This window comes from Vipera ursinii (genome assembly GCF_947247035.1).
Source record: "Vipera ursinii genome assembly, chromosome: 1".
Taxonomy (NCBI): Eukaryota; Metazoa; Chordata; class Lepidosauria; order Squamata; family Viperidae; genus Vipera; species Vipera ursinii.
The window spans coordinates 10,924,389-10,948,502 of record NC_139512.1 but is presented as its reverse complement, the minus strand read 5'-3'; the positions used below and the strand labels follow the sequence as shown (position 1 = coordinate 10,948,502).

The window sequence follows — 24,114 nt, the reverse complement described above, 5'->3', positions numbered from 1 at the left end:
AGACTGTGAGTTCTAGCCCCGCCTTAGGCATGAAAGGCAACAGAGTGACTTTGGGCCAATCACCAGGAGAGGGTGAGTTCTAGCCCTGCCTGAGGCATGGAAGCCAATTGGGTGACTTTGGGCCAATCAGCAGGAGACCGTGAGTTCTAGCCCTGCCTGAGGCATGGAAGCCAATTGGGTGACTTTGGGCCAATCAGCAGGAGTCTGTGAGTTCTAGCCCCGCCTTAGGCATGAAAGGCAACAGAGTGACTTTGGGCCAATCACCAGGAGAGGGTGAGTTCTAGCCCTTCCTGAGGCATGGAAGCCAATTGGGTGACTTTGGGCCAATCAGCAGGAGACCGTGAGTTCTAGCCCTTCCTGAGGCATGGAAGCCAATTGGGTGACTTTGGGCCAATCAGCAGGAGACTGTGAGTTCTAGCCCCGCCTTAGGCATGAAAGGCAACAGAGTGACTTTGGGCCAATCACCAGGAGAGGGTGAGTTCTAGCCCTTCCTGAGGCATGGAAGCCAATTGGGTGACTTTGGGCCAATCAGCAGGAGACTGTGAGTTCTAGCCCCGCCTTAGGCATGAAAGGCAACAGAGTGACTTTGGGCCAATCACCAGGAGAGGGTGAGTTCTAGCCCTGCCTGAGGCATGGAAGCCAATTGGGTGACTTTGGGCCAATCAGCAGGAGACCGTGAGTTCTAGCCCTGCCTGAGGCATGGAAGCCAATTGGGTGACTTTGGGCCAATCAGCAGGAGACCCTGAGTTCTGGTCCTGCCTTAGGCATGAAAAACCGGCATTTCCTGCCTTGCTCAAGCCAGGCTGTCCAGGTGGCCTCCTGCCTTTCTGATCTCTACACAAGGCTCCAGGCCTGCAGTTGGCTTGACCTCCTCCTTCCCATCATTAGTGGCTGCCTTCATCCTCCTCCTGCCTCTCTCTTTCCTTCTGCCCTTCCTCTTCTTTTCCTTCTCATCCTTCCCTCCTCCAATACTCCTCCTCCTCCTCCTCCTGCTCATTCCCCTCCTTCTCCTTTCTTTATTCCCTCCTTCTTTCTTCTTCTTCCTCCTCCTCCTCCTCTTCCTCTCCTCCTCCTCCTTCTATCCTCTTTCTTCCTTTCTTTCTCTTCCTTCCTTCCTTCTCCTTTTCATTCCCTCCCGCTCCTTTTCTTTTTTTTCTCCTCCTCCTCTTCCCCTCCTTTTCTCCTTTCTTTTTCTTTCCCCCTCCATTCCCTCCTGCTCCTTCTTCTCTTTGTCTCCTCCTCCTATTCATTCCCTCCTCCTCCTCCTTCTCGTTCTCTTTCTTCTTCTCCTTCTTCCTTTCCTATTCCCTCCTTTTCTTTTTCTCCTCCTCCTCTCCTCTTTCTTCTTCTACTTTTTCTCTTTCTTCTTCTTCTCCTTCCCCCACCCCCCTTTTCTCCTCCACCACCTCCTCGTCCTCTCCAACTAACCTACACTTTCCTAAGCTTTGGGCCTTCTTTCCAAGATGCGACTTTGACAACTTATTCAAAACTAAAATGATAGCTGATACATAACCCCGCAGAATCAGTTGGCCTTAAGTCATACTTTCTAGCTGTCAACAAAAGGACTATATAAAGAAGACATCTCTTCGCAGAAGACAAGACTCCTGATTTTCTCTCTCTGGTTTGCAACGCTTAAAGGTAAAGGTCAAGGTTCCCCCCGCGCGTGCGTGCTAGTCGTTTCCGACTCTAGGGGCCGGTGCTCATCTCCGTTTCAAAGCCGAAGAGCCAGCGCTTGTCCGAGGACGTCTCCGTGGTCATGTGGCCGGCATGACTAGACGCCAAAGGCGCACGGAACGCTGTTAACCTTCCCACCGTAGTGGTTCCTATTTTTCTACTTGCATTTTTATGTGCTTTCGAACTGCTAGGTTAGCAGAAGCTGGGACGAGTACTCTAGAGCTAAAATGAGTGATGCTTGGAGACTTCGTTCCCTTTTAATTGCTCTCCTGTTCACCTCCTCGGCCAGTGCTGGTAAGTACCTTGAAAGGTTGTTCTCTCAGGGTTTCCATCTTGCTCGAAGGAGGCAGGAAGAAATGAAAGGAAAGACTGTAAAGGATAGAAATCTCCTTACAGGTCCTCTGGTCCAACCTCTGTTCAATGCAGGGCTTCGTAGACATGTCTACGGAGATTCTCCATCATCCAGGTCATGGTTCAGGTGACTGAAGATACAGATAAACCTCCAAGTGGCTTCAGCGACCCTCAAAATGCTAACGACCAACCTTCAGAGTGCTAACAAGCAGAATATAAATCCTTCCACCACCACCACCACCCTATTCAGTAAGAACTGAAGAAGCTTCTTAGATGAGAAGCAAAACGTTTTCAAAGGAAAAACACCAGGAGAGTCCAGCAGCCTTTTTGAAAAAGCACCTTTGGGACAACTCCTTATGCAGTGACAACATTTAGTCAGTGGAACAGCTTGTCTCCAGAGGTTGTGGGTACAGTACTCCATCACTGGAGGTTTTTATGAACAGATTGGACAGCCATCTGTCTGAAATGGTATAGGACAAGGGTAGGCAACCTTGGCTCTTTTATGACTCGTGGACTTCAACTCCCAGAATTCCCGAGCCAGCATGGCTCAGCTTGGAATCCTCTCCCTCTCCCCTCAGCATGGCTGGCTCAGGAATTCTGGGAGTTGAAGTCCATGAGTCATAAAAGAACCAAGGTTGCCTACCACTGGTATAGGGTCTCCTGCTTGAGCGTTGATAAGGTTGAACTAGAAGTTCTGCAAGGTCCCTTCCAAATCTGTAGGTCTGTATTCTGTCTCTGACAGATGACCCTCCAATCTTTGAGCATCTGCCGTGAGGAAGACCTCAGCAGTTCATGCAGCAGCCTCTTCTCCTAATTGATAACTCATATGGATATGGACATGGTGGCTCAGTGGGTTAGGACGCTGAGTTGTCGATCAGATGGTTGGCAGTTTGGCGGGTCGAATCCCGAGTGCCGTGTAACAGAATGAGCGCCTGTTACTCGTCCCAGCTTCTGCCAACCTAGCAGTTCGAAAGCACGTAAAAATGCAAGTAGAAAAATAGGGACCACTCCGGTGGGAAGGTAACAGCGTTCCGTGCGCCTTTGGCGTCTAGTTACGCCGGCCACATGACCACGGACACGTCCTCGGACAAGCGCTGGCTCTTCGGCTTTGAAACGGAGATGAGCACCGGCCCCTAGAGTCGGAAACGACTAGCACGCATGTGCGGGGGAACCTTTACCTTTACCTTTATGCATCCTGAGGTCTATTTTGAACCTGGGGAATGTCCATTCCGTCAATACATGAGCATCCTAACTTCTCAGGGTGGTACCCAAACTTGGGCTCAGTTTTTCCAAGGTAAATGGAATCCCTGAGAGTGGGAAGAAACAAAGGAAGTGACTCAGGTCCTTTCTCCAGCTGTGCTCCAGATGGTCAGGTCCTAATTTGGGACCTTGAGTTCTTCTGGATGCAAATCCTAACCGCTCAACTCTGCGTTTCTGAAAGGAACATAAGTTGTAACCTGCCAGCAAGCTCAACTGTATTACCTACTGAGAAACTCTAATGGTGGAAAAGAAAGACCTTAGCAGAATAACAGAATTGGAAGGGACCTTAGAGATCTTTTGATCCTTGCTCAAGCAGAAGACCTGTTAACATTTCAGGCAAATGGTGGTCCAATCTCAAGTGTTGAAGCATCCACAGCTTCGGGAGGCGGGTTGTTCCACTGGTTAATTGTTCTAACTGTCAGGAAATTTCTCCTTAGTTCTAGGTTGCTTCTCTCCTTGATTGGTTTCCATCCGTTGCTTCTTGTCCTGCCTTCAGGCGCTTTGGAGGATAGCTTGACTCCCTCTTCTTTGGGGCAGCCCCTGAGATATTATATACGGAGGTATTTCCTTCTTCACCTTCATCTCTTTGCAGGACCCCTTTGCAGCCAGATCGTTGGAGGACGTGAAACGAAGCCTCACTCCTTATGTAGCAGCTTTGAAAATTGATGCACATTTTGGCTGTGGGGGGGGGGGGGTTCATCACCCCCCAGTGGGTGTTGACGGCAGGCCATTGCGAAGGTTGAGTTTGCATTTGGGATGGACAATTCCCTATGTATTTATTTAATGTATATGTCACCTCTCTCACTGTCATGCCCCTCTGGGTAGCTTCCAACTGTCTTAAAAAGTATTAAACATTCAAGAGCAAATAAACAGAAATCAAATAAGTTTTGTTGTTGTTAGTTGCGACCCCATGGACAACGTTCCTCCAGGCCTTTCTGTCCTCGACTCCATCTTCTGGAGTCCCTTTAAGCTCACACCTCCTGCTTCAGTGACTCCATCCAGCCACCTCATTCTCCGTCGTCCCCTTCTTCTCTTGCCCTCAACCTTTCCCAGCATTAGGCTCTTCTCCAGTGAGTCCTTCCTTCTCATTAGGTGGCCAAAGGATTTGAGTTTCAGCTTCAGGATCTGGCCTTCTAAAGAGCAGTCAGGGTTGATCTCCTCTAGGACTGACCGGTTTGATCGCCTTGCAGTCCAAGGGACTGCAGCTTCTCCAGCTCCATAGTTCAAAGGCCTCCATTCTTTGGCACTCAGCCTTTCTTATGGTCCAACTTTCACTGCCATACATTGCAACTGGGAAAGTGTTCTATAAATAAATGTATTTTACATCTATATTTACAGCAAACAAGATAGTGAAGCAAACAGGAGCATCGTGAGGTAAATCTCAGAGTATACAGGGCACGCAGGGGAAAAAAAGGGTGCGAAAAAGGGGAAACGCCCCCTTCATACCCACAGTAACCAATCACAGCGCAGATTGCCTCACTCTTCAACCAATCAGCTATAAATGTGTGTTCTGGCTCACTGCCCAACCTAGCTTCAGCTACTAAATTTAAATATCTTAAGAAAACTATCAAAATCAATCACTCATTCAAACAATCAGGATTTTAATTACACTCTATGTGTAAAATAGGTCAGAATTGCCCTGCATTGTTCTTATCAATTGAAGTCCACAAATGCTGGTTGGGGGAATTCTGGGAGTTGAAGCCCACAAATGCTGGTTGGGGGGGATTCTGGGAATTGAAGTCCATATACCTTCAAGTCGCCAAGATTGGGTTGTGGGGTGGAGCTTTCTCCCCTCTTTTGACCCACAGATCTACTCCTCGGAGCCCCCTCCCCTCCATGTGTCTGACCAAGGTAAAGCACCTTCAATTCGGGGTAAGTGTATCCCCAGGGATTTTTCAGGGGATAATGGAGCCCACGCTCAAGGGTATTCCGGGGGTCTGCCCCTACAGTCCACAGAAGTTCTGGCTGACCGGCTTAAAGCCGTCCTTCAGCGGTTCCACACCACGGGACTTAGACTAAGGAGAGACAAATGTAAGATTGGGGTTCCGTCCACAGAATTCCTTGGGTTTTGAATCGATGCCGAGTGCATCCATCCTGCAGAGTCAAAGCTGAAAGCGATTCAGCTGGCACTAAGCCTTAGGTCCAAGGGTGAGCTTCAAGCCTTCTTGGGCCTCCTGAATTTTTATCATTCATTCCTCCCCAACAAGGCCGCAGTGGCAGAGCTGCTACACCAGCTGTTAGACAAAAACTCTCCATGGCAGTGGACCAAGCTCCACAAAAGGAGTTTTCAGGCAGTCAAGGCGTTGTTGTCCTCAAACTCGGTACTCATGCACTTTAATGAAAAGCTGCCAGTTTGCATCGCGTGTGATGCGTCCCCATACGGGGTTGGAGCTGTGCTGAGTCACTTGTCGGCGGATGGGAGACAGTCACCCATCGCCTATTACTCAAGGACCTTGTCCTCAGCAGAGCACAACTACGCGCAAATCAACAGAGAGGCCTTGGCCATCGTGGCCGGGGTTAAGAAGTTCCACGACTATTTATATGGGAGGCAGTTCACGGTCTTTACTGACCACAAGTCCTTGCTAGGCTTGTTCACAATGGACAAGCAGACACCTCAAATTCTGTTGCTACGAATGTTGAGGTAGTCTATCTTCCTTTCGGATACGACTACAGGCTGGTTCACAAACCCGGCAAAGAGATGGGCCATGCAGATGGCATTAGCAGATTGCCATTGCCACACGTGGAGCCCGATGCAGCTCCAGCTACATGCATTTTAGCAATTCAATACTTGCCAGAGTTTCCCCTACATGCGGGAGATGTCGCTGCAGAAATGGCAGCTGACAAAATCCTAAGTCATGTGTTGGCTTGGATTCACACAGGGTGGCTGGAAAATAGCAGGGGGCCTGAGTTCCAGAGTTTTTTCAGTAAAAAAAAAAGAGCTTTCAGCTCACAAGGGGTGCATTCTTTGGGGCAGCAGGGTCATAGTCCCCAGTTCACTCAGGCCCAGAGTTCTCCAGTCTCTGCACGAAGGCCATATGGGCTTCATCCGGATGAAGGCACTGACGAGGAGCTACCTCTGGTGGCCAGGGCTAGATAAAGCTATCAAGGCCCAAGTACACGGGTGTTACACGTGTCAACAGTCCAGACCAGAGATGCCACAGGACCCTGTCCACCAATGGGAGGAAACACACACACCGTGGTCAAGGATCCACGTAGATTTTGCCAGGCCCTTTCAGGGAAAATTGTTTTTAATAGTGGTCGATAGCCACTCTAAATGGTTGGAGGTGGTTCCAGTTCTCAATATGACTACCGCAAGGACCATCCAGGTGTTGCGGTCACTGTTTGCAATGCATGGGGTTCTGGACGTCGTAGTCTCCGACAACGGAGCCCAGTTCACTGCGTCAGAATTCCAAGCCTTCCTCAGGGCCATCTCATTAGGCATGCCACATCAGCTCCCTTTCACCTGTCATCAAACGGGCAAGCAGAACGGATAGTTCGCACAACCAAAGAGTCCCTCAAACGCATTACTACAAGGGACTGGTACCACAGGCTGGCCGACTTTTTGTTATGCCAGCATACAACGCTGCGCTGGAGCAAGAGACTAATAACAAAACTGGACAGACTGCACCCAGATAGAGTAGCCTCTGACACGGCACACCCGAAGGCACCTAGACATTTACAGGTAGGGGACCGGGTTTGGACTCGGAACTACGGGCAAGGGCAGTTGTGGGTACCAGCGAAAGTTATTAAAGTGTCAGGACTACTCTCCTAAGAGGTGGTCCTGGAAGATGGTCGAGTCATTCGCTGACATGTCGATCAGTTGCGCCAGCGACTAGCGGAACAGTCGCTGGCTCAGGACTTCCAAGGGGAGCAGACCGGGAGTCCACAACCTCACACTTCAGCAGAGCAGTTCGGACGCTCTGAGACATTTTGCGCAACAGAGAACGGGGCCGGGGCCATAAAAGCGCTTCCCTCGACCGGACCACAGGGGCTGGGCAGTCACCCAGCTACACAACAATTAGGGTGCTGCATCACTTGAGGATTTTAAGAGACTGGACAACCATTTGTCTGGAATGGTATAGGGCAGGGGTAGGCAACACAATACACAGAGCCTTGAGGGGCTGGCAATCTTTCATTAGGGGCATTAGGCATGTTATATAGTTGGCCTTTTCAGCTGCACAAAATATAGTCCTCGCTTATCAATTACCAGAGCGGCTATTGGTTCTTCCCAGCCCACCTCTTTGCTGCTAACTCTTTCCTTCTTTTGCAAAGTGGTGGGTCCACTTACTGGTAGTCCTCAACTTCCAACCACAATGGAGCCCAAAATTTCTGTGCTTAAGCAGGACAGTTAAATGAGTTTTGCCCCATTTTATGTCCTTTCTTGCCCCAGTTGTTAAGCGAGTCACTTTAGCTGTTATGTTAATAACACGGTTAAGTGGGGTCAAGTGATCTCTGTTTGGGACCTTCCCAGCCAGCTTTTAACAGCCACATTTGCTCAGGGATCAAGTGATTCGCTTCACAGCTGCAGTGATTCACTTAACAACCTTGGGGGGGGGAGAAATAATAAAATGGGGGATGACTCCCTTAGCAACGGCCTTGCTTAGCGACAGAAATTCTAGCCCCCATTGTGGTTGTAAGCTGGTGACTACTTACAGTTGCCTCTGCAAAAAAAACTGCATAGCTGGTTTGGAATGTAATCCTGGTTTCTTCCGTTCATGCAATCTGGAGCGTTCACACAGCCCACCGAACTTGAAACTAACAGGATCTGCCTTACTAGACACACTGGGTAAAGTGTGGTTAGCTAATCTGGGTGGACTGTCTTCACCCCAATCAACTCAGTGCATGTCTGTGCTTCTCGACCTTGGTGACTTTAAGAGGTGTGGACTTCAATTCCCACAATTCCCATGGTTGGCTTGGGAATTCTGGGAACTGAGAGCCACACCTCTTAAAGTCACCAGGGTTGAGAAATAGTGACCTAGTGCCAGGGGCAGGCAACCTTGGGCATAGGTCACTTTTTTCAGTACCTTTGTAAATTGAAGCGATCACCAAATGAATGGTTGTAAGCAGTGGTGGGATTCAGCCAGTTCGCACCACTTTGGCAGAACCAGTAGCTAATTTTTTTTGTTGCCCAGGATCAGAATGGACTTCCAGAAGCAGCATCCACACAGAGAACCAGTTGTTCACATATTTGAATCCCACCACTGGTTGAAAGTCAACAGGGGTAGGCAACCTTGGCTCTTTTATGACTCTTGGACTTCAACTCCCAGAATTCCTGAGCCAGCCTGGCTCAGCTTGGAAACCTCTCCCCTTTCCCCTCAGCACGGCTGGCTCAGGAATTCTGGGACTTGAAGTCCACGAGTCATAAAAGGGCCACATTTGAAGACTCCTGCTCTAAAGGTACAAACCAGTAATTCCACCAGATGTAGAGTTGGTCTATAGCAGGGGTGGGCAACCTTGGCTCTTTTATGACTTGTAGACTTCAACTCCCAGAATTCTTGAGCCAGCATGGCTCAGCTTGGAAGCCTCTCCCTTTTCCCTCAGCATGGCTGGCTCAGGAATTCTGGGAGTTGAAGTCCACGAGTCATAAAAGGGCCACATTTGAAGACTCCTGCTCTAAAGGTACAAACCAGTAATTCCACCAGATGTAGAGTTGGTCTATAGCAGGGATGGGCAACCTTGGCTCTTTTATGACTTGTGGACTTCAACTCCCAGAATTCTTGAGCCAGCATGGCTCAGCTTGGAAGCCTCTCCCTTTTCCCTCAGCATGGCTGGCTCAGGAATTCTGGGAGTTGAAGTCCACGAGTCATAAAGCGGCCTAGGCCTAGGCCTAGGCCTAGGCCAGGGGTAGGCAACCTTGGCTCTTTTATGACTCGTGAACTTCAGCTCCCAGAATTCCTGAGCCAGCATGGCTCAGCTTGGAAACCTCTCCCTTTTCCCTCAGCATGGCTGGCTCAGGAATTCTGGGAATTGAAGTCGGGCCAAGGTTACCTGCCCCTGTTCTAGCCTATCAAATCAGCATTACCTCTGACTTTTTGGGTTCGTCAACCTTCCATAAGGAAAAACAGTGTTCCAACTGATAGAAGGTTGAATAGATGACCTTTTAGATCCCCTCCAACAGCTCCATGCTCTCCCAATGTCAACATCATTCTGTAGGCAAGAATAACATGCTTCTTCCTGTGAATGAAAATCAGCAGGCCTCTTAAACCGTGTAACCACAAACATCTGTGGGTATTTTTTTTTACATCTGGTTCAAAGCTAATTCCTCGTTAGTGCTGTGCTGCTGCTCCCTTCTTAAATAAACAAATTTTTTTGCATTTAAACCTGTGTCTTCAATTTGGCATCCTGTTTGATTTCTGGTTGCATGGCTCAGTAAAAACGGAGTCTTGTGTTATGATTTATACAGGTAGTCCTCGACTTACGACCACAATTTATGTTGCTAAGCGAGACATTTCTCTAGTGAGTTTTGCCCCATTTTTGTGACTTTTTTGCCAATTATTGTCAGGTGAGTCTCTGCAATTGTTAAGTTAGCAACACAGTTGTTAAAGTGAATCTGGCTTCCCCATGGACTTTGTTTGTCAGAAAGTTTGACCAAAAGTGATCCTATGACCCCAGAAGACTGCAACCGTCATAAACATGAACCAGTTGCTAAGCCTCTGCATGTAAATTATTTGACCAGGGGGATGCTGCAACGGTTGTAAATGTGAACCATGGTCATAAGTCCCTCTTTCCAGTGATGTTGCAACTTTGAACGGTCATTAAACAAGCTGTCGTAAGTTGAGGATGACCTGTATATCTGACTTATTATGGTGGATTGCACAGTCAGCCAGATGTTTAGACCAGGATTTGGCATTTTTGCCTGCCTCTCAAATCCTTCCCAAGGACCTGGGACAGGCAGATGTGGACGTTTGATGGTGTTACAGATATTGCCTCAGGATTTCACCTGTTCAGAGACATGCTGCCTTTTGCAATTGACCGAGGGGGATTTTGTCAACACCGGATCGCGTTCAAAGGATAATAATAATAATAATAATAATAATAAGAAGAAGAAGAAGAAGAAGAAGAAGAAGAAGAAGAAGAAGAAGAAGAAGAAGAAGAAGAAGAAGAAGAAGAAGAAGTAGTTGGAAGGTACCTTGGAGGTCATCTAGTCCAACCCCCTGCTAAGGCAGGAAACCCTATACCATTTCAGGCAAATGGCTGTCCAGTCTCTTCTTAAAAGCCTCCAGTGTTGGAGCATTCACCACTTCTGGAGGCAAGTTGTTCCACTGGTTAATTCGTCTTATATACCAATTGCGCCCCTTTTTGGACCGAGATGCCCTACGTACAGTCACCCACGCACTCGTTACCTCCCGTATTGATTACTGTAATGCTCTCTACATGGGGCTGCCCTTGAAGACCACCCGGAGGCTTCAGCTGGTGCAGAATGCAGCTGCACGGGTTGTGATGGGAGCTTCCCGATACTCCCATATTACACCCCTCCTGCGTGAGCTGCATTGGCTACCAGTTGCCCTCCGGGTGAGATTTAAGGTGCTGGTACTTACCTTTAAAGCCCTACATGGCTTAGGTCCGGGATACTTGCAGGACCATCTGCTGCCGGGAACAAATTCCCATCGTCCAGTACGCTCACACAGAGAAGGCCTCCTCAGGGTACCGTCAGCTAGGCAATGTCGGCTGGCGACCCCCAGGGGGAGGGCCTTCTCTGTGGGAGCACCAACCCTATGGAATCAGCTCCCCCCTGAGCTTCGGATAGCCCAAAACCTCCAATCCTTTCGCCGCGGCCTCAAAACACACCTGTTCCACCAAGCTGACCTAGACTGACAGGCATTTTAATTAATTTATATTTAGTATTTTTAATTCATTTTAAAATTCTCTAATTTTTTATTGCACTGATGTTCTCAATTTTCATTTTATCTTGATTTATGTACTTATTATATGTTTTATTGTGAGCCGCCCTGAGTCCTTCAGGAGATAGGGCGGGATATAAATCCCATCAATAAATAAATAAATAAATAAATAAATAATTGTTCTCACTGTCAGGAAGTTTCTCCTTAGTTCTAGGTTGCTTCTCTCCTTGATTAGTTTCCATTCGTTGCTTCTTCTCCTGCCTTCGGGCGCTTTGGAGAATAGCTTGACTCCCTCTTCTTTGGGGCAGCCCCTGAGATACTGGAAGACTGCTATCCTGTCCCCCCTCGCCCTTCTCTTCATTAAACTACACATACCCAATTCCAGCAACCGTTCCCTGCTCAGGATCTTTCGGGATCGTGCCCAAGGTGCCCGTTACTCTTTGGTTTCTTTTGCACAGTCATTCTGCTTCTAGTTACGGGTCTTTGTATTTTGTGACCTTCTCCATTCTTTTTTTTTTCTTCTTTCTCTTCTCTTCTGCTATCTCCAGGTACCGCCGCATCCACTAGCCAAAATTTTTTAGCTTTCTGATCAACACACCTTAATCCTCAAAGAAACAATTATCTTTCAGCTGGGGGATGTTGTAGAGGTAGCTAGTGCATACTATTTAGCTGAATCAAATTAAAAAAATATCCCTGTGAATGTTAACTCTGGCTTATGAACAAAGTGGGGAAATTTCAAGCACAGTCTGTTAACAACAAAAGTGACTTTCCTGGATCATAAGGTTTTTTGTTTTTTTTTTAAGAAATGGAAATATCTGGCTACCTAAATAATCTAAATTTGGGGAGGAGACTCTTACCTTTTTAGTTCAGCATCCCAAACTGGTTATTTTGGTTTTAAGCAAATACCATATTTTCCGGCGTATAAGACGACTGGGCATATAAGACGACCCCCCAACTTTTGAGAATATTTTCATGGGTTAAAAAGTCGACTTATACGCCGGAAAATACGGTACTTTTTGAGCACAGAAAAGGGAGCGAAAAGTCCTCAAATAGTCCTGCATCCAAAGTAGCTTTCTAACTATGTTAACTATCCCTCTTGTTCTGGGTGACATATACTGTTCTGAATCAGGCCTAAAATCAGTTTAAACTGTTTAAATTTAAATTTTAGAGTCAGCTTGATCTGGTGGATAGGGTGTTGGCTCAGGAAGCAGGAGGAGGTGAGTTCTAGTTCTGCCTTAGGCAGGAAAGCCTGCTGGGTGTTTTGGGGACAATCACCAGGAGATGTGAGTTCTAGTTCCTCCTTAGACATGAAAGCCAGCTCGATAGCTTTGGACAGGAGACAGGAGAATTCTAGTCCCGCTGCATGCAAGCTGGCTGGGTGACTCTGGGCCAATCTGTTTCTCTCTCGGCTAAATCTACCTCACAGGGTTGTTGTTGTGGGGAAAATAGGAAGAGGAAGGAGTAGTAGGGATGTTTGCCAAGAAAGAAAGAAAGAAAGAAAGAAAGAAAGAAAGAAAGAAAGAAAGAAAGAAAGAAAGAAAGAAAGAAAGAAAGAAAGAAAGAAAGAAAGAAAGAAAGAAAGAAAGAAAGTCTCAGATCTTCCCAATGGTATCAAGGCATGGGGTGTCCGGGGGCGGGGGGGAGCGCAGCTAGTAAATCAAGACAGCCGGTCAATCAAAGTTGTGCCTTCTTTGTTCTCTGCACTGCTGACCTTGGCTGATCAGGAAAGCCTATGCAGGAGGAGACCTGCTCAGTGGCTGGAGGGGAGACCACCAAGAGATCCTATGACTGTAATCTAGGTTGTGAAACAGAAAAACAACAACCCATCAGCAAAACATTCTTCCCATCAGCCACAAAACTTCGTAACTGTCTAGCTCCGGTTCAGGAAGTCTTTATTTTGACGAAACCTGCCAGTTTCTTTGCATGTAATCCCCTGACCAATGAGGACCAGAAACCTGCCAAGGGCTGTGCTCACCCAACCCATTCCGAAAACAGAGAAGGGCAAAACAACAACCTCCCTTCGTCTTTTGGGACGGTCCTCACCCAGCAAACTCAGCAAAAGGGTGCCTGCGCTCACAAGCCATCCCACAGCGGTGGGGTTGAGTTGACTCAGCATCCGTCTCTCTCTCTCTCTTTCCCCCTCGCCGTCCCCAGGCCCTGAACTGAACAGAAACGCCCTGGGTGATGCCGGGCCATCCGCTCCCACCAACCGTTAGAGGTTTGGGCAGGAAAAGATTATGGGCCAGAAAGCGACCGTTGACCACATGATGTTTGCAAAAAAAAAATTGATCGGGGCAAAAATAACCCGTTAACGGCTGAGATCTTTCCCCAAAGATAGGAGCTGAAGCAAATATTGCACTGAGGAGAAATGCAATCAGAGGCTTAAAAAAAAACTCTTTAAAAAGAATCTTAGCTGTTGAAATTCAGAAGGATGTTGACTCTCTGTTGAGGGGCCGGCTCGAAAATGTCTCCTTCCCACGATACAGTTGCTTAGGCTAAGATCTAAGGCAGGGGTCTTCAAACTTGGCAACTTTAAGACTTCTGGACTTCAACTCCCAGAATTCCTCAGCCAGCGTGCCTGTTTCCCTACACCAGGGGTAGGCAACCTCGGCTCTTTTATGACTCATGGACTTCAACTCCCAGAATTCCTGAGTCAGCTATGCTAACTCAGGAATTCTGGGAGTTGAAGTCCTTGAGTCATAAAAGAGCCGAGGTTGCCTACCCCTGCCCTACACAGTTACCATTAACTCAATTCACCCAATATTTTTTGGTACACAAAAAACACCAAGCCCTAAATTAACCACACAGACTAGATATATGCAGTTGTCTAGGGAAAAATGGGTTTGGTTATTTGCGGTTAAATGTATTCTAAGAGGGATAAATATACAGCACCAAGCAACTTTTGACTCAGAGGTGAGAACTGCCATCCCTTCTAGAAACCATCGTCCACAGCCAGGAGGCCACACAATCAGAGATGTTGAGTGCTGTAATTCTGGATGGTCAAAGGTTGGTGTTTCGTTGAGCAGGATAAAACTCAATGAAGTATACATGAAGTGTCTTTTTTGAAAAACCAATAGGGGAAAAGCATTCATGAAAAGAAATGGATGGATGGATGATGGATGGATGGATGAAAGGAAGGAAGGATAGATGAATGGATGGATCAATGAAAGAAAGAGGAAGAATGAAAGAATGGATGGATGGATGGATGGATGGATGGATGGGTGTGTGGATGGATGGATAGAGGAAGGGTAAGTGGGGGTAAGGATGTAAGGAAGGATTGATGGATAGAAGAATGGACAGAAGGAAGGATGGATGGATGGATGAAAGGAAGGATGGATGGATAGATGAAGGATGGAGGGAGAGATGAAAGGATGGATGAAAGGAAGGAAGGAAGGAAGGAAGGAAGGAAGGAAGGAAGGAAGGAAGGAAGGAAGGAAGGAAGAACAGATAGATGGATGGATGATGTGCCATCAAATCAACCACATAGATCAGGGGTCTTCAAACATGGCCCTTTTATGACTTGTGGACTTCAACTCCCAGAATTCCTCAGCCAGGCACACTGGCTGAGGAACTCTGGGAGTTGAAGTCCACAAGTCATAAAAGGGCCAACTTTCAAGGACCCCTGACATAAGATAAGATTTTCTCCAAAACCTATCTCCAACCTGGTCCTTCAGCAATTCCAATGGTGCTCCCATTGGTACGGTAACTGTGTCCATCCCTTTGCAACTGGTCCTCTGCTTCTTCTCTTTCATTCTACCTTTCCCAACATGATGGGCTTCTCAAGGGAGCCAGATCTTTTCCATCATACATCTGAAGTTGGATAATTTGAGTACTTTGTGCCACCTGTAGTGAATTAATTTGCTCAGCCGTACATTGGTTTGTTTTTCTTGACTGTCCACAGTCTTCTCCCATTGCAAAGGCTGAAGGCGTCAATACGCTTCCTAACTATGTCTTCAAAATCCAACTTTTGCTTCCAAAGAAGGTCACTGGGAAAACCATTGCTTGCATAATCCTGACCTTTGTAGGAACCGACACATCTCAGCATCTGAATGTTTTTTTCCCCAGACTTCACGGTTGCTCTACCAAAGCTAATCTGTGGTGTATTTAATGACTGCTGATTATTTTACTATTGAAGGTTGATCCTAAAGGCAGTAGCTCTAAAGCTCTAAAGCTCTAAGCCTGGCCAAGTTTGAAGATACCTGTAATGTATTGGGCCTTTTACTTGAACTGTTTTCACGTATCTTTGAATGCTGCTTGAGATTGCTTAATTACGCATGTCTGTGTAAGGGTCACTGACTGCCCAGACATGCAGTCTCCAGGATGATCATTGGTTGGCTCTGGGGCGGGAATAGGTTCCTTTAAACCTATTGGCCGCTGCCTAGTGACCAACCGTATAAGTAGCTGCACAGAAGCCTCTGTTCTGTTCCTGTTACTACAATAAAGCAATGTTCCTGTTTGAACCCTCTCATCTCGCTTCCTAAGAATCCACTACACAACAATCCCTGCTCTAAGCACTTAGATCTCTTCATTGTTAATTCTAAGGCTGATTGTTGTTCTACCTCAGAGGTCTTCAAACATGGCCCTTTTATGACTTGTGGACGTCAACTCCCAGAATTCCTCAGCCAGGCACACTGGGAGTTGACGTTCACAAGACATAAAAGGGCCAAGTTTGAAGACCTTTGTCCTACCTGATATCATTAGTTTAGTCTTCCCTACGCTTATTCAACTTCCCAGGAATCCAACATTTAATGGTGGACTTTGGAATTCTGGGATTTGAAGGCCAACGCCATTGCAGCAAACCAAACTGGAAGGCTGCTATAATTGAAAATGAAGAGGAACAGAACCATTGTTCCAAAAATCCTAATGTTATTGCTTCTCTGTTCTTTCACAAGCTGAATTCATATAATAACCCTGCCCTCACCCCCAAAAAAAACTTTTAACCATCTTAGACTTCAACTCCCAACATCCTTAGCTAGCAAACCCCATTGCTGCCATTTGGGGCAGGTGTCTGGTTGGAGAAGATATCGTTGGATGGGGCTGATGCACCTCTGCTCTGGAAAAAGTTGATGTCTGGAGGGGAGGGTCAGCAACAAGGACCAGATTTGGACTGCAAAACTCCACAATAACCAGTAGATGGCAGTAAACTGACATGTCTTGCTGCCCCCTAGTGGTAGTTTTAAAAAGTTTTTCAAAATTGGCAACTTTCAGATAGGATACGGGGTCCTTCCATTTTAGGCATTTGAGGGAGGAGACAGGAGAGTGAAAAGAAAGAAAGAAAAGAAAGAAAGAAAGAAAGAAAGAAAGAAAGAAAGAAAGAAAGAAAGAAAGAAGAAGAAAGAAGAAGAAAGAAAGAAAGAAAGAAAGAAAGAAAGAGGAAGGAAGGAAGGAAGGAAGGAAGGAAGGAAGGAAGGAAGGAAGGAAGGAAGGAAGGAAGGAAAGAAGACACAGACAGACAAAGACAGATGTAGTGATAGGGATGGGATGGGATGGGATGGGATGGAAAGGAAAGGAAAGGAAAGGAAAGGAAAGGAAAGGAAAGGAAAGGAAAGGAAAGGAAAGGAAGGAAAGGAAAGGAAAGGAAAGGAAAGGAGAGGAGAGGAGAGGAGAGGAGAGGAGAGGAGAGGAGAGGAGAGGAGAGGAAAGGAAAGGAAAGGAGAGGAAAGGAGAGGAAAGGAGAGGAAAGGAGAGGAAAGGAAAGGAAAGGAGAGGAAAGGAAAGGAAAGGAAAGGAAAGGAAAGGAAAGGAAAGGAAAGGAAAGGAAAGGAATAAATGGATGAGGGAAAGGAAGGGAGGAAAAGAGAAAGGAAAGGAAAGGAAGTGCCAACCAAGCAAAGCAAAAGAGAGTGATAGAGAGAGGAGAGAAGGAAAGAGCGGGTAGAAGAGGGAAAGCAAGAAAAAAAGGAAGGAAAGAGAGAGGCGGGGGGGGGAGGAAAGAGCAGGAGGGGGGGGAGGGAATGGCATGGCTTTTTAACCCCATCGGATGCTTCCCCCCCCCAGAGAATTCACCGTGGTGTTGGGAGCGCACGACCTCCATGCTGTTGAAGAAACTCAGCAAGTGTTGGGTGTCGAATCCTATCACATGCATCCCAACTATCATGACTTTACAGTTTCACACGATAGCCTTTTGCTAAAGGTAATTTACTCCCAGGTTGACTAGAAAGGGAAAGCTTAAAGAGTTCCCTTCTCTTCCCTGTGATCCAGCTGCCTCTTGAAGGCAGCAATGGGACTGTGTTAGAGATTCTTGCCCCTCCACAGGGACTAGAATCTTGAGCTTTGGACAGAGGCTGAAAACTCTCCAGAGACAAATTTTTGATTCCAAAATGCAGAACTGATTTTGGATGCCAGCTTTAAGGAAAGGGAAGTGAAATTCTCCCAGAGTTTGATGTCTTTTACTGTTAGCCATGCAGCTGTATTAGTCATTTCTTGATATATATATATATATTTATTTGGGAGTTTTACATTATAATTAAAAGCAATATTATAACTGAGAGCCACAATGCAACAGAGAGAAGTAAAACGAAGCGGAGATTTTGATCAGTAGCAATAGCTGCCATCTTGGCTTTTTTGTGTGTGGTCTCCCCTCCCTCAAATGCTCCCCTCCCCTGAATTTGGGGACCCAGTAAAAAAAAGCCCCCTTTTTCAACCCCATGTGAAATCCTCCATATAGCCAAGGAGGGGGGGTTCATTCCAAGTGGTCCTTAACTTAAGACCTCAATAAGGACTGAAATTTCCATAGCTAAGTGAGCTGGTCATTCAGTGGGTCACCCGTCGTTTTACAACTTTTTCAGGCAGTCATTAAGTCAGGGGGTCTTCAAACATGGCCCTTTTATGACTTGTGGACTTCAAGTCCCAGAATTCCTCAGCCAGGTTTGAAGACCCCTGAGGGAGAACAACAATCAGCCTTAGAATTGACAGTGAAGAGATCTAAGTGCAGCATGGCTGGTTGAGGAATTCTGGGAGTTGAAGTCCACAGGTCATAAAGGAGCCCAGTTCCCCACTCCTGTTCTAGAGCAGGGGTCTTCAAACTTGGCCCTTTTATGACTTGTGGACTTCAACTCCCAGAATTCCTCAACCAGCCATGCTGGCTCAGGAATTCTGGGAGTTGAAGTCCACAGGTCATAAAGGGGCCACCGTTCCCCACCTCTGTCTTGGAGGATAGGAAAGTTTCTTGATTGGCATGGCTGGTTCGGGAATTCTGGGAGCTGGAGTCCACAAGTCATAAAAGGGCCAAGTTTGAAGACCCCTGCATTAAGTGAGTCACTGCGGTCATTAAGCAAATCCAGCTTCCCCCATTGATTTGGCCTCTCGGAAGCGGGCTGGGAAGTTTGCAAACGGCAATCCTGTAACCCCCTAGGAGCCTGCAACCGACGCAAACACAGGCCAGTTGCCAAGCATTCAAATTTTGATCACCTGACTACGGGGCTGTTGTCACAATCAGTAAGTGTGAGGACAGATTGTAAATTACCTTGTTCAGCGCGCTTGTAATTTGCAATGGTCGCTGAATGAATGGTTGTGTAAATCCAGGATTACACTACTTGTATCTTATTTTCCCTATAGAAAACACTTTTTAGGCTAACTTCCTACCCCCATCTTCCCTTGACAGCCATTTGCTGTGACAGAAATAAATTTATTGATTGATTGATTGATTGATTGGATTTTTTTCCTTCCATTTCTTCCTTTCTTTCTGGCATCAGCTGAGTCATCCCGCCAAGCTCAACAGATACGTCCAAGTCATACCGTTGCCTCGGTCAGATAACGAGGTTCCCGATGGGACCCTGTGTATCACTTCCGGTTGGGGAATGATTGACAGTTTAGTCAGGTCCTATCAACTCCTCGAAACCAACATCACCATCTACAATCGTCGAAAATGCATGAAATTCTATCCGGAACTCGACGAAGCCATGATCTGTGCTGGGAGCTTCAATGAACTCCGAGATACAAGCCAGGTTAGGAAAGGAAGCAAAGGATGGGTTCCATTTTAAGGGGTGGGGGAGTTTTCCAGTCTGGGAACATGCAAACTGCAGAGCCAGTTTGGCCTAATGTTTAAGTGCTGGCCAATCATCAGGAGACGGCGAGTTCTAGTCCCGTCTTAGCCATGAAAGCTGGCTGGGTGGCTATGGGGCAATCACCAGGAGAGGGTGAGTTCTAGTCCCACCTTCAGTATGAAAGCTGGCTGTGTGACTTTAGACCAATCATTAGGAAGTGGTGAGTTCTAGTCCCACCTTGGGTATGAAAACTGGCTGAGTAACTTTAGAGTTAAACCAATCATCAGGAGACGGTGAGTTCTAGTCCTGCTTTAGGCATGAAAGCTGGCTGGGTGACTTTAAACCAATCATCAGGAAACGGTGAGTTCCAGTCCCGGCTTCAGTATGAAAGCTGGCTGGGTGACTTTGGACCAATCACCAGGAAAGGGTGAGTTCTAGTCCCACTTTAGGCATGAAAGCCAGCTGAGTGACTTGTGCCAGTCACAGGAGACAGTTCTAGTCCCACCTAAGACATGACAGGCAGTTGGGTATCTTTGGGCCAGTCCCTCTCTCCCTCAGCCCACCCCACCTCAGAGGGTTGTTGTTCTGGAGAAACTAGGAAGAAGAAGGTGTATTAGATATGTTATTAGATACGTTCACCTCCTTGAGTTACTTATAAACAGTAACAAAGGTGGGATAAAATCAAATAAAATAAACATATTCATTTATAAGGTGAGTCTGAGGGCCACTGAGGGGTCCACAGAGTGGAATATCAATATTTTTTGCCTGTTTTGGGTTAGTTCTACACAATTGTCTAAGACAGGATAGGCAACCTCGGCTCTTTTATGACTCGTAGACTTCAACTCCCAGAATTCCTGAGCCTGCATGGCTCAGCTTGGAAACCTCTCCCTTTCCCCTCAGCGTGGCTGGCTCAGGAATTCTGGGAGTTGAAGTCCACCAGTCATAAAGCGGCCTAGGCCAGGGGTAGGCAACCTTGACTCTTTTATGACTTGTGGACTTCAACTCCCAGAATTCCTGAGGCAGCCTGGCTCAGCTTGGAAACCTCTCCCTTTCCCCTCAGAGTGGCTGGCTCAGGAATTCTGGGAGTTGAAGTCCACGAGTCATAAAAGAGCCAAGGTTGCCTACCCCTGGGACTCTAGGAGGATGCATCGCAGCATCTAACACAACTTAAAAGTTGCTAAGGTTGGGAAACCCTGGGCTAGCCAGAAGAGAACGCTCGCCCCTTCATTTTTAGCAAACAAAAAGAAAGAAAATTGCAATAGGACCCCCCCAAATCAAAAGAGCTCCGATAGCCCCTTTTGAGAAACGTCCTGCCTTTAATCAGTGGGACGATTTGCCTCCAAAAGTCGTGGGGGCTCCATCACTGGAAGTTTTCCAGAAGAGACCGGACAGCCACTTGTCTGAAACCGTATAGGGCTTCCTGCTTGAGCAGGGGGTTGGACTAGATGACCCCCCAAGGTCCCTTCCAACTCTGTTATTCTTTTAATAAAAGTTGAGCATTGAAAAGTGGGGGATCTACATGCTCATTTTAGGGAGAAGTCCCCACTGGCCAGCTGTTCAAAAAAAATGAGATTTTAAAAGAGGATGGTGATGGAAATATGTGTCAATCAGTTGATCGATCGATTGCAAACATTGTGATCGGGTTTACACAAAATCATACTGTCTGGGAAAGCCTATCTCCCCTCCAGCCTGCAGTTAGACCTCAGCTTCCATTTAGTGACGCCTCAAATTTGCAACAGCACTTTAAAAAGTGATCGTTTTTCACACTTATGACCATTGCAGCGTCCCCACGGTCACATGATCAAAATTCAGACACTTGGCAACTGTCTCGCGTTTATGACGGTGGCAGTGATCCCGGGGTCATCTGATCCCCTTTTGTGACCTTCAGATGAGTAAAGTCCATGGGGGACGCCAGACTCACTTAACAACTGTGTCAAGCAAGGTCATAAAACGGGGCAAAACTCACTGAGCTGTCTCACTTAGCGACAGAAATTTGGGGCTGAGTTGTGGTCCTACGACAAGGACTACCTGGGCTTTAAAGTGAGACTGACTGAAGAAGCTGAAGGGTAAAACTGAAGCTATGTGCGCGCCGAGTAAACATTCCACCACTTGGCTAGGGGCCCTTAAAACCTCAGAGAGATGCTAGTCCTCATGGTATGGAATAAGGTCAATGTAAATATCAGGTTCCTGGGGATCTTGCTTAGAGCTGTCAGTCTCCTGTGTCCTCGGCCTGTTGCCTTCCAAAGGGGATGGAGTACCACTCCCATCTCACGTCCTCAAGGACTGGGAGGGGATGATGGGAGAACTAGTCTTGCAGAAATGAGTATGGCTGAGAATGGCTGACAGGCCGTACTCAGCGTGTGGTCCTCAATGGAACTGCATCTACATGGAAGGAAGTGTGTAGTGGGGTGCCCCAGGGCTCTGTTCTGGGCCCAGTGCTCTTCAACATCTTCATCAACGATTTGGATGAGGGGATAGATGGGAAACTCATCAGATTTGCAGATGACACCAAGCTGGCAGGAATAGTCAATACTCCAGAAGATAGGCTTAAGATACAGGAGGATCTGGACAGACTCGAACACTGGGCACTATCTAACAAAATGAAATTGAATGGTGAAAAAAGTAAGGCTCTACATTTAGGCAGGAAAAATCAAATGCACAGGTATAGTATAGGTGGTACCTTGCTCGATAGTAGTAACTGTGAGAGAGATCTCGGAGTCCTAATGGACAATCACTTAAATATGAGCCAGCTGTGTGCTGCAGCTGCCAAAAAAGCCAACACAGTGCTAGGCTGCATTAACAGAGGAATAGAATCAAAATCACGTGAAGTACTAATACCACTTTACTAATACCACTTTACAAAGCCCTGGGAAGGCCATGCTTGGAATGCTGCATCCAGGTTTGGTCACCACGATGTAAAAAAGATGTCGAGACTCTAGAAAGGGTACAGAGAAGAGCAACAAAGATGATTGGGGGGCTGGAGGCTAAAACATAGAAAGAACGGTTGCTGGAATTGGGTATGTGTAGTTTAATGAAGAGAAGGGTGAGGGGTGACATGATAGCAGTCTTCCAGTATCTCAGGGGCTGCCCCAAAGAAGAGGGAGTCAAGCTATTCTCCAAAGCACCTGAAAGCAGGACAAGAAGCAACGGATGGAAACTAGTCAAGGAGAGAAGCAACCTAGAACTAAGGAGAAACTTCCTGACAGTTAGAACAACTAACCAGTGGAACAACCTGCCTCCAGAAGCGGTGAATGCTCCAACACTGGAAGTTTTTAAGAAGAGACTGGACAGCCATTTGTCTGAAACGGTATAGGGCAGGGGTCAGCAACCTGAAACAGTGAAAGAGCCACTCGGAACCGGTTCCCTCACAAAAGGAAAAACTGGGAGCCGCAAAAAATGTGTGCACATGCGCGCATGCGCAGAACAGGGTTTGACTGAAGAGTGGAGCCAAGGCAAGATATGCACTTACCCTGCATATTTGAATTGATTGGTTGAACATTTTTAGTCCCACTTTTTTTTGGACTGCACATGGCAGAGGACTGAGAGCCGCAGGAGACAGCTGAAAGAGCCGCATGCGGCTCCAGAGCCGCGGGTTGCAGACCTGTGGTATAGGGTTTCCTGCCTTATCAGGGGGTTGGACTAGATGACCTCCAAGGTCCCTTCCAACTTATTATTATTATTATTATTATTAAATCCGTTCTAAACCTTCTGTTCCAGCTGTTTTCTTTGCTTTCGCCTTCCTCAGGGAGATTCCGGAGGTCCCATGGTGTGCAAAGGGGTGGTGGAAGGCATCGTTTCCTTTGGCAATCGAGTCCCACCGGGGGTTTATTCCCGGCATAGCCGACTTCCTTCCTTGGATCAAGCACATCATGAGATCCGACGTGCGAGACCAGGGCACCGGAGCAATGCTTTCTTTTTAAGCAGCTTTAGCTGCTGCCTTACGGGCAGGCCTTGCGATTTCTCACCCTTCCTGGTTTTTTTCCCCCCCATTTGTGCAAAAAAATAAATAAAAAATAAAGAAAGAAAGACAGAACGTCTGAATGGAACGTTTGGTGCGCACCTACCTGTTTTCAGTCTAGCAGACTTGCCCACTTGAAGAGGTATTAAGACTTCAACTCCCAGAATTCTCTCCTCAGCCACGGCTGGCTGGGAAATTCCGGGAGTTGGAAGTCCAGACACCTTAGAGTTGTTAAGGCTGAGAAACACTGAGGTGGACGACTTTTCCTCCATCCGTATTTGAAAGTCACTTTCCCCAGCCCAGAACTGCCCCACCTCTTTAAACTGCCTTGCCCGTTCCACCCTTCTGTCTTTTGGGTCAAGACTCTCATCTCCTCCTCCTCCCTCCCTCCCTCCCTCCCTTCCCCTCCTCCCATCCTCTTCTCTTCTCTTCTCTTCTCTTCTCTTCTCTTCCTTCCTCTCACTCTTCCTCTCCTCTCCCCTCTCTCACTTCTTCCTCTTCCCTCCTCTCCTTTCTCTTCCCTCCCCTTCTTTCCTCTTCTCCCCCCACTCCTTCTTGCCTCTCTTCTCCTCCCCCCCTCCTCCACCCTCTCTTCTGCCCCTTTCTTCCACTTCCTCTCCTCCTCTCTTCTCCTCCTTCCTCTCCTCTCCCCCTCTCCTCCTCCTTCTTCCCTCCTCTCCTGCCTCCCCTCCTCTCCTCTCCCCCTCCTTCTCCTCCTCTCCTCCTTCCTTCCCTCCTCTCCCCTCCCCTCCTCCTTCCTCTCCTCTCCTTCTCCTCCTTCCTCCTCCTTCTCCTCCTCCCACCCCTCCTTCTTCCTCTCCTCTCCCCTTCTCCTTCTCCTCCTCCTCCTCTCCTCCTTCCTCCCCTCACTCCTCCTCTCCTCCTTCCTCTCCTCTCCCTCTCTCCTCTTCTTTCTCCTCCTTCTTCCCGGGTAATGAATTGCTCAAGGTGACACTGTTGACCTACAAAAGCTTCCTTAACTGCAATTGTGTAAGCATCCCCACCACACACACACACACACACACACACACAAATGCTTGCACCC

The 24,114-nt window shown here is 47.3% G+C and overlaps 1 protein-coding gene across 1 annotated transcript; it reads left to right on the top strand.

Annotated features, from left to right (window-relative positions):
• Nucleotides 1–1,901: 1,901 nt before the first annotated feature.
• Nucleotides 1,902–23,088, top strand: LOC310632875 (mast cell protease 4-like; the record flags this gene model as incomplete). The annotated part of the gene is given in 11 exon segments (XM_083350333.1): nt 1,902–1,968; nt 3,878–3,923; nt 3,925–3,972; nt 3,974–4,023; nt 5,185–5,316; nt 5,493–5,606; nt 14,063–14,132; nt 17,124–17,259; nt 18,821–19,072; nt 22,857–22,946; nt 22,948–23,088. Coding segments are annotated over 11 exon segments (1,089 nt in total). The 3' UTR covers nt 23,032–23,088.
• Between the last annotated feature and the right edge of the window lie 1,026 nt (nt 23,089–24,114).